Source organism: Rhipicephalus sanguineus, chromosome 6 (assembly GCF_013339695.2).
Source record: "Rhipicephalus sanguineus isolate Rsan-2018 chromosome 6, BIME_Rsan_1.4, whole genome shotgun sequence".
In the NCBI taxonomy this organism is placed as follows: Eukaryota; Metazoa; Arthropoda; class Arachnida; order Ixodida; family Ixodidae; genus Rhipicephalus; species Rhipicephalus sanguineus.
Genome location: NC_051181.1, coordinates 129,442,100 through 129,454,190, shown reverse-complemented (window position 1 = coordinate 129,454,190; position 12,091 = coordinate 129,442,100). Strand labels below are relative to the sequence as shown.

The following is a 12,091-nucleotide window of genomic DNA, read 5'->3' as shown; positions in this document are numbered from 1 at the left end:
TGGTATGTTAACTCTATGGCCCCTTCAGAGGACAGTGCACTTCATTTTTACCGTTTAGGAACTGTGTAGGCCCTAGCAGGCGCCGTCAAAATATGTGACGTCATGGCGGATTGTGCGGAAACTTCAAGGTGGCGTCGCCACCCACATTTTCTTTTTGCGCGAGGCTAAGCGTCTTCTCGCAGCAAGCGCGGTGTTTTTAGTATCGTGAAAAAGTAGGTCAGCGTTCAGCGTCGACGTAACACAAACTGGTGACGTATCCTTGCAGCTATTGTTCTTCTTCAAGACGTCCAACGAATACGTCACACCGTCACCTGGCCAATCATGGCTCTTCTTACGCGCTCGTGCTGCATATGCTCCTTGAAGACCGGCGCTCGCTACGTCGGCATCTTCTACATCGTGAGTAAAGGCTAATCTTCCCGAAAATATTGCTGCCATTTGCGGTACTATCAACCATTTCACAATACACTGCGCAACACATTTAATGCAGTGACACCATCACGTCATAAATACGTTATTTCCTTCCGGGAAGTCCTCTTTTATTGTTTACTTTTCATGTTCTCTGTACGAGAACATTTTCTTTGAAGTTTTTGAAGCTGGTTCTTCGCTAAACCTCCAAGCACCACACCTATTTATTTTATTTTATTTTATTATGCCCTGTACAATGACTTCACATTTATTTTATTGTACTTTATGTATTTCTCTCTCATATTTGCCTCGTGTTGGTCCCTGTTTTTAACCTGACGCAATAAACTGACGAAACAGAATGTTTCGGATTAAAAAAAAAAGCCTTTACCTCCATTTATTTTTCCAGCAATCAACCAATGACAATTAAACTAGCGATAATATAACGTTTTGCAAAAGTGCGCTATTCAAGTAAAATTGATTAGGGCACCTATCTCTTTGAGGACTACTATAGATTATATAGACATATGGTACTTTTGCCTCAGGTGCTTGCCTCCCTGCTGTAATGTCCTACGGGGCAATGTAGGTAATAAATAAATAAACAAATAAATAAACAAACAAATAAATAAATAAATATCTTGTCATACGGGTATGCATTCCTCAGACGAGCTGGACTCGACCTCGCAACAAACCACGTATCACTGTATCTATGACATACTGTGTACACAGCTGCGGTAGGCACTTATCGGAGGTTACATTAGGATAATAACCGACGCGTTTTATAGCATAATGACATTAATTCAGTGTGTTTAATCGCATTTGGGCAATAGTCAATGCGTCTGATTGAATTCGCTCAATAGTAAATGCGTTAGCTACGCTATAGGGTAAAAACTTATTTGAGACTGGTTACATTATAGTAACAGTTAACGCGTCTGATCACATTAGGGTAATAACGAAGCAGCCTGCTTACAGTAGTATAATGATAAATGCGGCTTGTAATATGTGTCTCCACATCGAACGGTGAAAGGTGAAATCAGCTCCGTTGAGATCAACACAGTAGTGAAGCGGCATGTTTGAACGTCAATATGCTTCTTGTTTAAAAAGTAAATGTGCTGTTCCAAACCTCACCGACACACGCATACCTTCATTAATAATCTGAAGTAATCTGAAGCGTCAGTGTGCGCTAAAAATAAGTTACGATGCATTCATTAATAATATTGATCGTGTGCGATCCGCTGAGCGCTAACGGGCACCCTAAAATTAAGGACCACGATTAAATCCATCCATCCATCCATACGTACCGTCATCACCATGCACCACAGAATCACCATGTCAAAATCTGACGCCCATTATTGAAAATGAAAAATATCCTAAAGCACGCTTTAGTATGGGGTACCTATCCAGAATGGGATGGGATAGCTATCTAAAAGGCGATATATCGGGGCGCTAATCTGGACGCAAGTGGGACGCAAATTGATGCACATGTAAAACTTGATTGGTGTAATAGCAATTTCCTTTTACCAACACACCGACGGTTACTAAAGGTGCAACGTTCACTGCCGCCTTACGGCGGATCCGGAGAAGGTTCTGAATGAGATCACCGAGGTATACGCTTTCTTGCAGGCCGTCCGAGCGTTCATGCTCCTGCTGTACATCACAATCCTGCAAGATCCCAAGGGCTGGAAGGATTTGACGAATGACAAATACACGGGTGAGACTATATTTTTGTGTTCACAAAAAAAAAAGAAAGAAAAAAAAACAGAAATTCTTTGATTCAACGAACGTGAAGAATACGGCTAGTGAAGCGGTAATTAAGTGCTATATAGCTTAGTGAACAGTGGCGGGAAGTTAGGTATGAAAATCACAAAGAAAGGAAATGCCTCTGGGCCCGAGAAAGAGCAACAAAATAAAATATTGTCGATTTCTCTTTTGTGGGAATCGTTCATAACGCGATAGTGAAACGTGCCTTCGTTGAAGTATAAAAAATCACAGGGTCCCATATGCATTCGCCTAAGACGACTCGAAGGCGAAAGCCACCTCCTTCTTCTTACCAGTCGATGTACTGGTCTTGCCCTGCCACCCTCCGAAAGCTTTCTGCACCTAACGTGGCTTTGCACTGCCTCCAGGATCGGAGGCGCCTCACCTGGTTTCGCACTGCCTCCGTGATCGGCCCACCTTTGACCAAGCTACGCTGTCATCATGTGGCGTTAGGCCACGTGACGTCTTGATGGCGCCACGAATTTTGGTGATCTGTGACGTCGTGATGACGTGATGTGGTGACATCATCACGTGATGATGATTTTTTTGCATCACTCGTGTTGCCCCCGACGCCGCGGGACGCCGACGGACAGTTTTCGCGTTTGATGAGGCATCTAAGGCTTTCGCCTTAATGATAGTCACCCCTTTGTTGGACGCTCAGAAGTACGAGTGCACGAACTTTCGCAGTGTATATTACATAAGGAATGGCGGCATATCCAACGGCATACAGCGAAGCTCGTCGCATTTCCCTCTTTTCACCCAATGTTCAGTAACGTTTCAGGCATTTTTGGTAACGGGCTACGAGTAAGGAAGTGAATAAGAAGAGTGGAAGTGGAAGCCGGAAGTGGAAGCCGGAAGTAAATTAAAAGCCATCGCGAGTGGCTGCTACCAAGCTAGCGTGTTCTTTTACTGACGTCGGTTAAGTATTGGTGTAGCGCGCGGCACAGAATGCTTTCATTTTAAAAGTAATTGCTAGCATGCGGGTAATATATTTGACCATGGCTTCCTTCGCTGTAGCGAGAATGTACACTCAAGAGTCAAGAGTAAAAGTTGGAGGGACGCAAAATGCTCGAGAAAGCTATATTCTCGCTTTGTCTGGGAACATAACCTCCAAACAAATCTTCCAGCCAATAATTGGTATTGCATCCTGTGCAGTCATCCCCTAGATAAGAAAGATTGTGCACCGATAAAGCGGATATTTACATCTATTGTGAGGCCAACGTTCCGTGAACTTTCGCTGTAGGGTGTACATGGTGTGTGTTATTAAAACGACCGTTTCACGTGCTGTCTCGACGGCAAGCGCTCATTGGGACTGCTTATGCAATGAGACTGCCTTTATCGAATAGAAACTAGAAATAACCTTGCGGACCGCTCGCACATTTTACGCGCGTATGGTTGCTACGTACATATTTTATCCGACTTCTTTTTTTCTCTTCGTCTATCTTTTAGTTAAAACGAATATTTTTTTTTTTAGATCAGTTGCACAAATAGCATTTGTTTTCTCTAATTCCAGCAGCTTCCGTCGTGTTCGCTCACAACTGGGTAAAAAAATGTTTTAACATATAATGTGTTCTCCCGCTATAGGCTAAAACAAAGCACAATCCACTTTTGTCCTAATGCCCACAAACACATCCGAATCTCGCGAAAGCACTTTTTTTTTCAGCGCTTGCACTGGACAACAGACGCGCCAGGGTTTTACCTGACAAACCGCAGTCCAAACATTGACGCAGGTACGTTGATAAGAACCACACAGGACATTGCGCGAACGTATACAATGAACATTCCAATACAGTGAACTATACATATTGTCACCCGCGCTCCTTTCTGTGTTTTATGTTACCGGCCCATTACACGTGTAACTACTGACTTGCGCAAACCACGCCCGAATGTAATATTTCAGATTATTTTGGGATCTTCTGTTAGGCTTGAGCGTGCAAACGCGAACAAGTGAGTTTGTTCTTGAACGGGCGCGGCCACCAGCGATAAGGCTCGAATGTTCGATGCGGCATGTATGAATGCCGAAGCGCCTTACCGCAGATCAGATTATCGACGGCCGACGCTTTGTTCGCCGCTATCAGTGTACAGCGTGTATTGCTTGTAGTTTGACTTTCTCGGGCACGAGTTCGCCCAAATAAAAAGTTTCGTCTTAGACCCGCAGACTGCTGCCTTCAACGTCACGACCACGTGACAATTGTCATGGGCGCGTGCGCATGTGCGCGCGCATGTTCTAAGAAAGGGGGTGCAAAATGTAGTAGACTTTAAGAAAATGTTTCTTGCTCTGAATAATGTTTCATTCCTTCTTATGAAATCCTTTTACCCTCTCTTTTCCCTCGTAGTAGCCGTTATGTAAAGTCCCGTTGCGTTTCTCTCCCGTGTTAGACCCTCATCAAACTTTCTATTAAGGAGCAACTAAATATCATGCGTGACTTTTGTAAAGCAATCAACCTGTTTTCCAAGAGCAGGGCATACCGGTGTCTTCTCTGAAGGCGACAAACTTTCGCGCTTTCGCGTGGGGACTCTTAGGGGTATTCAGACGGGGGAGAAGTGCTCGGGGGATAAAGGCGGAGCCTATATAGTGACGTCAGCTCGCGAGGAGAAGTCTCCACAAATGTCCCCCACTCACACGGACGAGGCGAACGGAGGGGGAGACCAGTGTTACTAGACTGCTCTTGTGGCTTCTACCACCAGTTTGACGAGCTGCTGACGACGAGCTGCAGATGACCTCAGCTGCAGACTGGACACCCACTGCCGCTCTCTGCAGGAGCAAGTGCAACAATGTGGCCAAACAAGAGCCCAAAATCCTGCTATATCCCCCACCGCCGGGGGATCGTTTGTCCTGCCGGGGAAAAGGTCTCCGTCTCCTCCGAGGAGTCGCAGGGGGGGGGGTCGCGCCCACTCACTAATTCGTGACGTCGCGGTCACGAGATCCGCAATCCCCCTGTGTCCCCTGCCGATTTCTCCCTCGTGTGAATACCCCTTTAGTTACTTGTCATCTTGAAAATCAGAATGTGTGTCTGTGATGTTCATAACTTAAAGGAGCATGCAACAGAACAGGTACAGAGATGTCTGAGGACAAATGCAAAGGCTGCAGACGTCGATAAAAGTATCGCTAAGAGCATCAAATATCGACGCGCAGAAATCTGTAAAGAATAAGAAAACTATAATCCATTAACATTAATTATTCGAAACAGACGAGTGCGATACATGTCTGATATGCAGGAAAAGTTACTTTTTAAGTGAGTCAAATGGTAAAACGTGTTTAAATATAGGGCGGCCCAGAATTCCAAGCAGAAAAATTGCGAAAATATTCGGTATGTTGCCCACCTCGAGTCCTTATTACATGTAGCATCACTTTTATCTGACACATCTAGTACGATTACAGTATCGAGAAGAACACTGAGAACTGTGCTTGGTGGTGTAAGACTATATATTCATAACGTACAACAGCGCGCGAAGCGCAATACCAACTCGCTTAAATCGCACTTTCGTTAAGACGATCCGTCGACTCTAAAACGGATGATTTCTGGCTCTCCTACAGCGTTCTACGATCTGCTTATCCTGCTGAGCTGCGAGTGCGTCATTAATATCGTTGTCAGCGTCATCCTGTTCGCATCGACAGTAAAGGTGAGCGTTAAGAATGAGTCGAGCCCGCGCACCTGGGACTCTTTGATCTGTCACGCTAGCCAGAAATTTTTTTGCGGGGGTGGGTGTTCGACCACCATTCAGGTATGTTCGTGCGTGCGCTTGTATATGTGCATGTATACACACATGTAAGCTTGAGAAATTTCGGGGGAGTTTAACCACTCCCTCCCTCTCCCCCATTTTATTATTACGAAATACTGGGTTTCCAGCGTCGTGCGAGGCAGTCGCAACGCTTGTGGAGATATCTTAAAGGGACACCGAAGAGTAAAGCGATTTTTATCGCATTTGTAATTTACTCTTTCGTCACCCTTGGCCACCCTTCGCCACTCTTGCCGCGAGAAGACGCTTGGTAAGGGAGAAAATGCGCAAAAAGAAAACAGGTGGCGACGCTACCTTGAAATTCCTGCACCAGTCGACATGACGTCATAGATATTGACCGCGTCGACTAGGGCCTACGTCGTCCCTAATCGATAAAAATGAAGTACATTGTCCTGTGAAAATACTCTTTAAATTCCGTGACGTTACGCGCGGAGATTTCGGCGCGAAACTAAAAAATGAAATTTTGGCTTCGTTTTTTTTCTTTATTAAATCTATGACGGCGAAATTAATTACATTGAAATTTTCAGAGTAGAATTTATCAATATAAATCGATTAATTGGTTCACTTCAATGTCCTTTTAAGACACTTTATCCAACCACAATGCCTTGCGAACATCCCTGTTTCGCTAAAGCGTTGTCATCAAAGGAAAATTAAACGATATTAACTGCGTGTTAACATTGTATCGCCACCGAAAGATTGGACTAGCAGCTGAGTAGAATGTCGCTGATCACGGCAATAACAGCTCTGTATCCTTTCTGGTTAAAAGCCGATCGCCACAAGATCGCGCCAGGAAAGCCGCTAGCCACTCCCCAATAAAGTTTGTTTTCCCTCACATATCCTGTAGCCAGGTGTTCCATAAATGGTAACACATATGTGCGTACGTGATAGAAAGCTATCTAATAGAAAGATAATAGAATGATAGAAAACTCCCTTGTCTCAGAGTTTGACTTTTTTTGTTCCCCTCACAGACATGGTGTGGTTGTGCTAATCAGCTACCTCATTTCTTATTCATCTTTTGTCCTTCCCACGCAGACTAAACGTTACCTGATATTACCTTGGCTCATGTGGAACACCATCGGTGTACTCGTAGTGAAGGTAATATGCCTCCACCTGGTCACCGAGTATTACCACCTGGACGTGAGTTGACCTTTTACTATTATAGGGGGAGCACGTCCCGGCCCTTATCTAAAAGTAAAATCACGCAGCACGCGCGCGCTTGATAAAGACATGCTCACTTTGCTACAGCTGATCCTTTGTTGTAGCAATGGTTGGTTGCACATTTCCTGGCAATCTGCGAAGCCCGTTTCCTCTAGACAATGAAACAAGTGAAAGGAAAGGTTCGCGTGCCTATTTTCGTGCAGTCATTATGGCACTTTCAAGGGCTATGTGCGGTGATAGCTGTCTGTTGCCTACCTCTCAGCTATCTTTTTTTCTCTATCTCTCATTCCAACAGCAAGGAGGGTTGACAATTTCGAATACAAGACAAAGACAACCCAGGCAGCACACTTGCATTGAACCGATCTCGGCCCAATTTCGGCAACGTCGGCATAAGACTGCGGCTGAGCCTACATTGTCTGAAGGACGGCAAAATGGGCCCGATATTAGCCGGCGAAAGCCAACGGTTCAGCCGACATAGGCTGAAGAACGCCAAAACTGGCCCAATATTTGCCGGTGCATTGGCTCAACCGATATCGGCTTAAAATCGGCAAACTTGGCCCAGCGTAGCCGGTGAAAGTCGGTGGCTCAGCCAATATCAGCTGGCGCAACATTGCCGGTGAAAACCCAGTATTGAATGAAGGGCGGCAAAACTGGCCCAATATTGCCAGCCAAGATCAATGGCTCGGCCGATATTGGCTCACCGCCGGCAACACTGGGCCGTGAATGAGCCTCGCACAACCACTGTAAAACCAATATCGACCCGACGTTGTGTACTGCCTAGGAAGCGTATGCTTTCACCTTTGACCGTTTAGTTTCTGGCGCGTGAACGTGTCGCCAAACCAGGAAGCACTCATTCGTAAAAAATGAAGAAGCATGAGTGCCCAGTGCCCATTATTCCACAGAAAAAAATATTTTACTTTTCTCTCTCTCCCCTCCCGCTCCTTTCACCCTTTCGCATACACAACAGCACGCTGAAGCTCTGACGTTCGGTATTATCTTCACGGTGGCGACAATCTCGCAGGTACGTACACGCTCGTGTGAGCGTATAGAGCCCGTTCGATGTCTTTCACGCACAATTTCGTTGTCTCACTCAAACCGCAGATCTACTTTGTGTGCATCGTGGCCTCGTTTTACCAGGAATTGGAATCGCCGCACAATCCTAGTCTGTACGACGATATGGACAACCAGCAGGACATCGACACGACCAGTCTGTTTTCCATGAGGATGAATTGAAATCGCCAGTGAACTCGCTTCGACCAGTGACGCTATCGCTGGTACAGACCTGATAACTGGCGCGATCGCTGACATCGAGTCGAGATCCGCAAGCAGGCCTGGGATCTTAACCCTCCGTTTCCTCCCCGCACGCCTTGTCAGCCAGAGACGCAGTCCATCGCGCATTTTGCACCTCGACTATGTTTTCGTAATAAACGCTTTCTGGAGAACTGCAACTTGTACCGATCGTCTTCCTGTTCCGAGTCTCATTTAGGCTTAGCAGCTACCTATCTTTACGCCCAATGTTTATAATGGGAAAATCTTGGCGTGTTTATAATGCAAAGGTAATCTTGGCTAATTTATAACACGAACATATAGGCTGAAATGCGCAAGAAACAAGGGACAGCGGCGGGAACACAGCTGATTACTAACCATATGTCCAGACACACACAGTTTTTTTTCTTAATTCGCTAAGCGCCATATCCAATCTAGGTAATGTGAAAGGCACACCAGTGGTCGAGATGGCAGAGGGTTCGCCGATCATCGATCTAGGCGTGCGCACGAGAGGGGCAGGGGGGGGGGGGGGGCAGCCGCCTTCCTAAGAGGGGGGGGGCGCAAAATCTGCCCCTTACATTGAACCCCCTAGTCACCTAGGAGGGGGAGCGCAAAATCTGCCTCGCACTTAGTAGGGGGGGGGAGGGCGCTGCGATGAACCGTCACCCCCCCCCCCCCGATGGGGAACCCTGCGCACGCCTATGCCTATCATGCTAATCTGCCAGAAGCGTGTATGTCTGTGGCATCTCCCGCAAGGGTTTGTAAAGTCTTCCCTCGCTTTAAAGCAAGAGCCTCGAACGACCTGTACGGGCAACTTTTTCCGGAAAGGTTATCAATTACTCGCCATACCCTTGTCATAGAAGCAGGCGCTGATACGCCCTCACAGAGAGCAGCCCATTTAACTCTTAATTTTTTTATGTTGCTATGTATGACAACGTTCGTTAAGCTGTATTGAGTTCTCGCAAATCCGTTATAAGGGTGAAGACGCGCGCATCTGAAACGTCTGGAGCACAGGAGAGATCCCGGAAGATTGGAAGGCCGCATAGGTAGTGCCCAAGCCTGTAAATGATCCCGTGAACCTACAGCATCATATGGGTCAGTATTAGTAACCTAATATATATTTAGCTTCACTGAAAGTCTACTACGTGCAACATTAACTTGGCATATTGAGCAAGGAAGGAAAACAGAAGACACGAAGAATATCGAAGTGTATCTAACCAACGAGCACATTTCTTAAAATTTCGGAGTCCACTCTTTGTTCTAAAGTTAATGGCAAAGTACCGCTTTTAAAAATAATACATAGTAGGCGAAGGTGAGGGAAGGCGATAGTGAAGAGGATCCATATTTTGGTTGGAGGCGCTTCTAAATTCTTATCTCAACCACACAGGTTGAGATAAACCTGTGTGGTTGAGAAAAACCGTCTAATTGCTGAACTTCCAAAAGACAACGTGCGTTACTTTCGCGGCCAACGACAAACAGTTTACGGCAGAAGAGTCTGGTGTTGGGCCTGGTGGTATATAGCTTGGAAAATCGATGAACCCAGCCTGTAAATACACCTACACAAAAAGTTTTGGCTCGGCGTGTGTGGTCGTCAAAACTCTTCTTGTGTCATCATCATCATCATCATCAGCCTGTCTACGCCCACTGCAGGGCAAAGGCCTCTCCCATGTTCCGCCAATCAACCCGGTCCTGTGCTTTCTGCTGCCACGTTATACCTACAAACTCCTTAATCTCATCTACCCACCTCATTTTCTGTCTCCCCCTCACGCGTTTGCCATCTCTTGGAATCCAGTCAGTTACCCTTACTGACCACCGGTTATCCTGCCGACGTGCTACGTGCCCGGCCCATATCCATTTCTTCTTCTTGATTTCAACTATGATATCCTTAACACCCGTTTGTTCCCTGACCCACTCTGCGTTATTCGAAGGTCGCAGGTTCGGTCCCTGCCGGTGGCAAGTCATCTTTTCGTCCACTTTACTTTCTTCACATTTATGTTCTAAATACTACAGATAACATCCCCTATACTTTCCTTGGCGTTATTGTCTGTTAGTTCTCATTAATATTGTGTCTAACAAAGATAAACGAGCCCTTAGAAAATCATCTCCCTTCCTTCATTCATAGCGAGGGTCTCGTCCTGGCAGACTTAATGCCTTCAGGTAATATGCGAGGGATTATTGGTCAGCTGCCAGCTCGTAAAAAAGATCACGTGCTACGTGACGCCACCAGGCAAAAAAGGAGTGTTCTACACTCGCCGCCATGGCTGCGATTGGCGCTGACTAACACTCCTACGTTTAAATCAACATATATACCCCAAAAAGTGGACGGGAGGATGACCGCCGCCGTAGCTCAGTGGTAGAGAATCGGACGCGTTATTCGAAGGTCGCAGGTTCGGTCCCTGCCGGCGGCAAGTCATCTTTCCGTCCACTTTACTTTCTTCACATTTATGTTCTAAATACTACAGATAACACCCCCTATACTTTCCTTGGCGTTATTGTCTGTTAGTTCTCATTAATATTGTGTCTAACAAAGATAAACGAGCCCTTAGAAAATCATCTCCCTTCCTTCATTCATAGCGAGGGTCTCGTCCTGGCAGACTTAATGCCTTCAGGTAATATGCGAGGGATTATTGGTCAGCTGCCAGCTCGTAAAAAAGATCACGTGCTACGTGACGCCACCAGGCAAAAAAGGAGTGTTCTACACTCGCCGCCATGGCTGCGATTGGCGCTGACTAACACTCCTACGTTTAAATCAACATATATACCCCAAAAAGTGGACGGGAGGATGACCGCCGCCGTAGCTCAGTGGTAGAGAATCGGACGCGTTATTCGAAGGTCGCAGGTTCGGTCCCTGCCGGCGGCAAGTCATCTTTTCGTCCACTTTACTTTCTTCACATTTATGTTCTATATACTACAGATAACACCCCCTATACTTTCCTTGGCGTCATTGTCTGTTAGTTCTCATTAATATTGTGTCTAACAAAGATAAACGAGCCCTTAGAAAATCATCTCCCTGCTCTCTTCCTGTCTCTTAAGGTTACACCTATCATTTTCCTTTCCATCGCTCGCTGCGTCGCCCTCAATTTAAGTTGAACCCTATTTGTAAGTCTCCAGGTTTCTGCTCCGTATACATATAGGTAAGTACCGGTAAGATGCAGCTGTTATATACCTTCCTCTTGAAAGATAGTGGTAGACTATCATTCATGATTTGATAATGCTTGCCGAATGAGCCCCATCCCATCCTTATTCTTCTGGTTATTTCACTCTCATGGTTCGGCTCCGCGGTTACTACCTGTCCTAAGTAGACGTACTCCTTTACAACTTCCAGTGTCTCGCCACCTATCGCAAAACGCTGTTCTCTGCCAAGATTGTTCCACATTACTTTAGTTTTATGCATATTAATTTTCAGACCTACTCTTCTACTTTCCGTATCCAGTTCAGTAATCATGAGCTGTAATTCGTCTCCCGCGTTACTCATCAATGTAATGTCATCAGCGAATCGCAGGTTACTGAGATATTCTCCATTAACTCTTATCCCCAATTCTTCCCAATCTAGGGCCCTGAAAACCTCCTGTAAACACGCGGTGAATAGCATTGGAGAGATCGTGTCTCCCTGCCGTACGCCCTTCTTTATTGGGATTCTGTCGCTTTCTTTATGGAGGACTATAGTGGCTGTGGATCCGCTGTAGATTTCTTCCATTATGTTTATATAGGCTTCGTCGATGCCCTGATTCCGCAGTGCCTGCATGACTGCTGATGTCTCCACCGA

The 12,091-nt window shown here is 45.9% G+C and overlaps 1 protein-coding gene across 1 annotated transcript; it reads left to right on the top strand.

The window, feature by feature from the left end:
- Positions 1–321: 321 nt before the first annotated feature.
- On the top strand, positions 322–8,325 carry LOC119397541 (uncharacterized). The gene is made up of 6 exons (XM_037664964.2): positions 322–396; positions 2,026–2,113; positions 5,699–5,784; positions 6,934–7,038; positions 8,027–8,080; positions 8,161–8,325. Exons 1-6 carry the CDS (start codon positions 322–324, stop codon positions 8,290–8,292), a joined length of 540 nt encoding a protein of 179 aa, XP_037520892.1. The 3' UTR covers positions 8,293–8,325.
- Positions 8,326–12,091: the final 3,766 nt, after the last annotated feature.

Bases quoted from the DNA above. Each gene is read 5' to 3' on its own strand.
- LOC119397541 (XM_037664964.2), top strand. From the start codon at position 322: ATGGCTCTTCTTACGCGCTCGTGCTGCATATGCTCCTTGAAGACCGGC. The intron at 397-2,025 runs GTGAGTAAAGGC...GCTTTCTTGCAG, and splicing joins ACGTCGGCATCTTCTACATC to GCCGTCCGAGCGTTCATGCT. The intron at 2,114-5,698 runs GTGAGACTATAT...GCTCTCCTACAG, and splicing joins GACGAATGACAAATACACGG to CGTTCTACGATCTGCTTATC.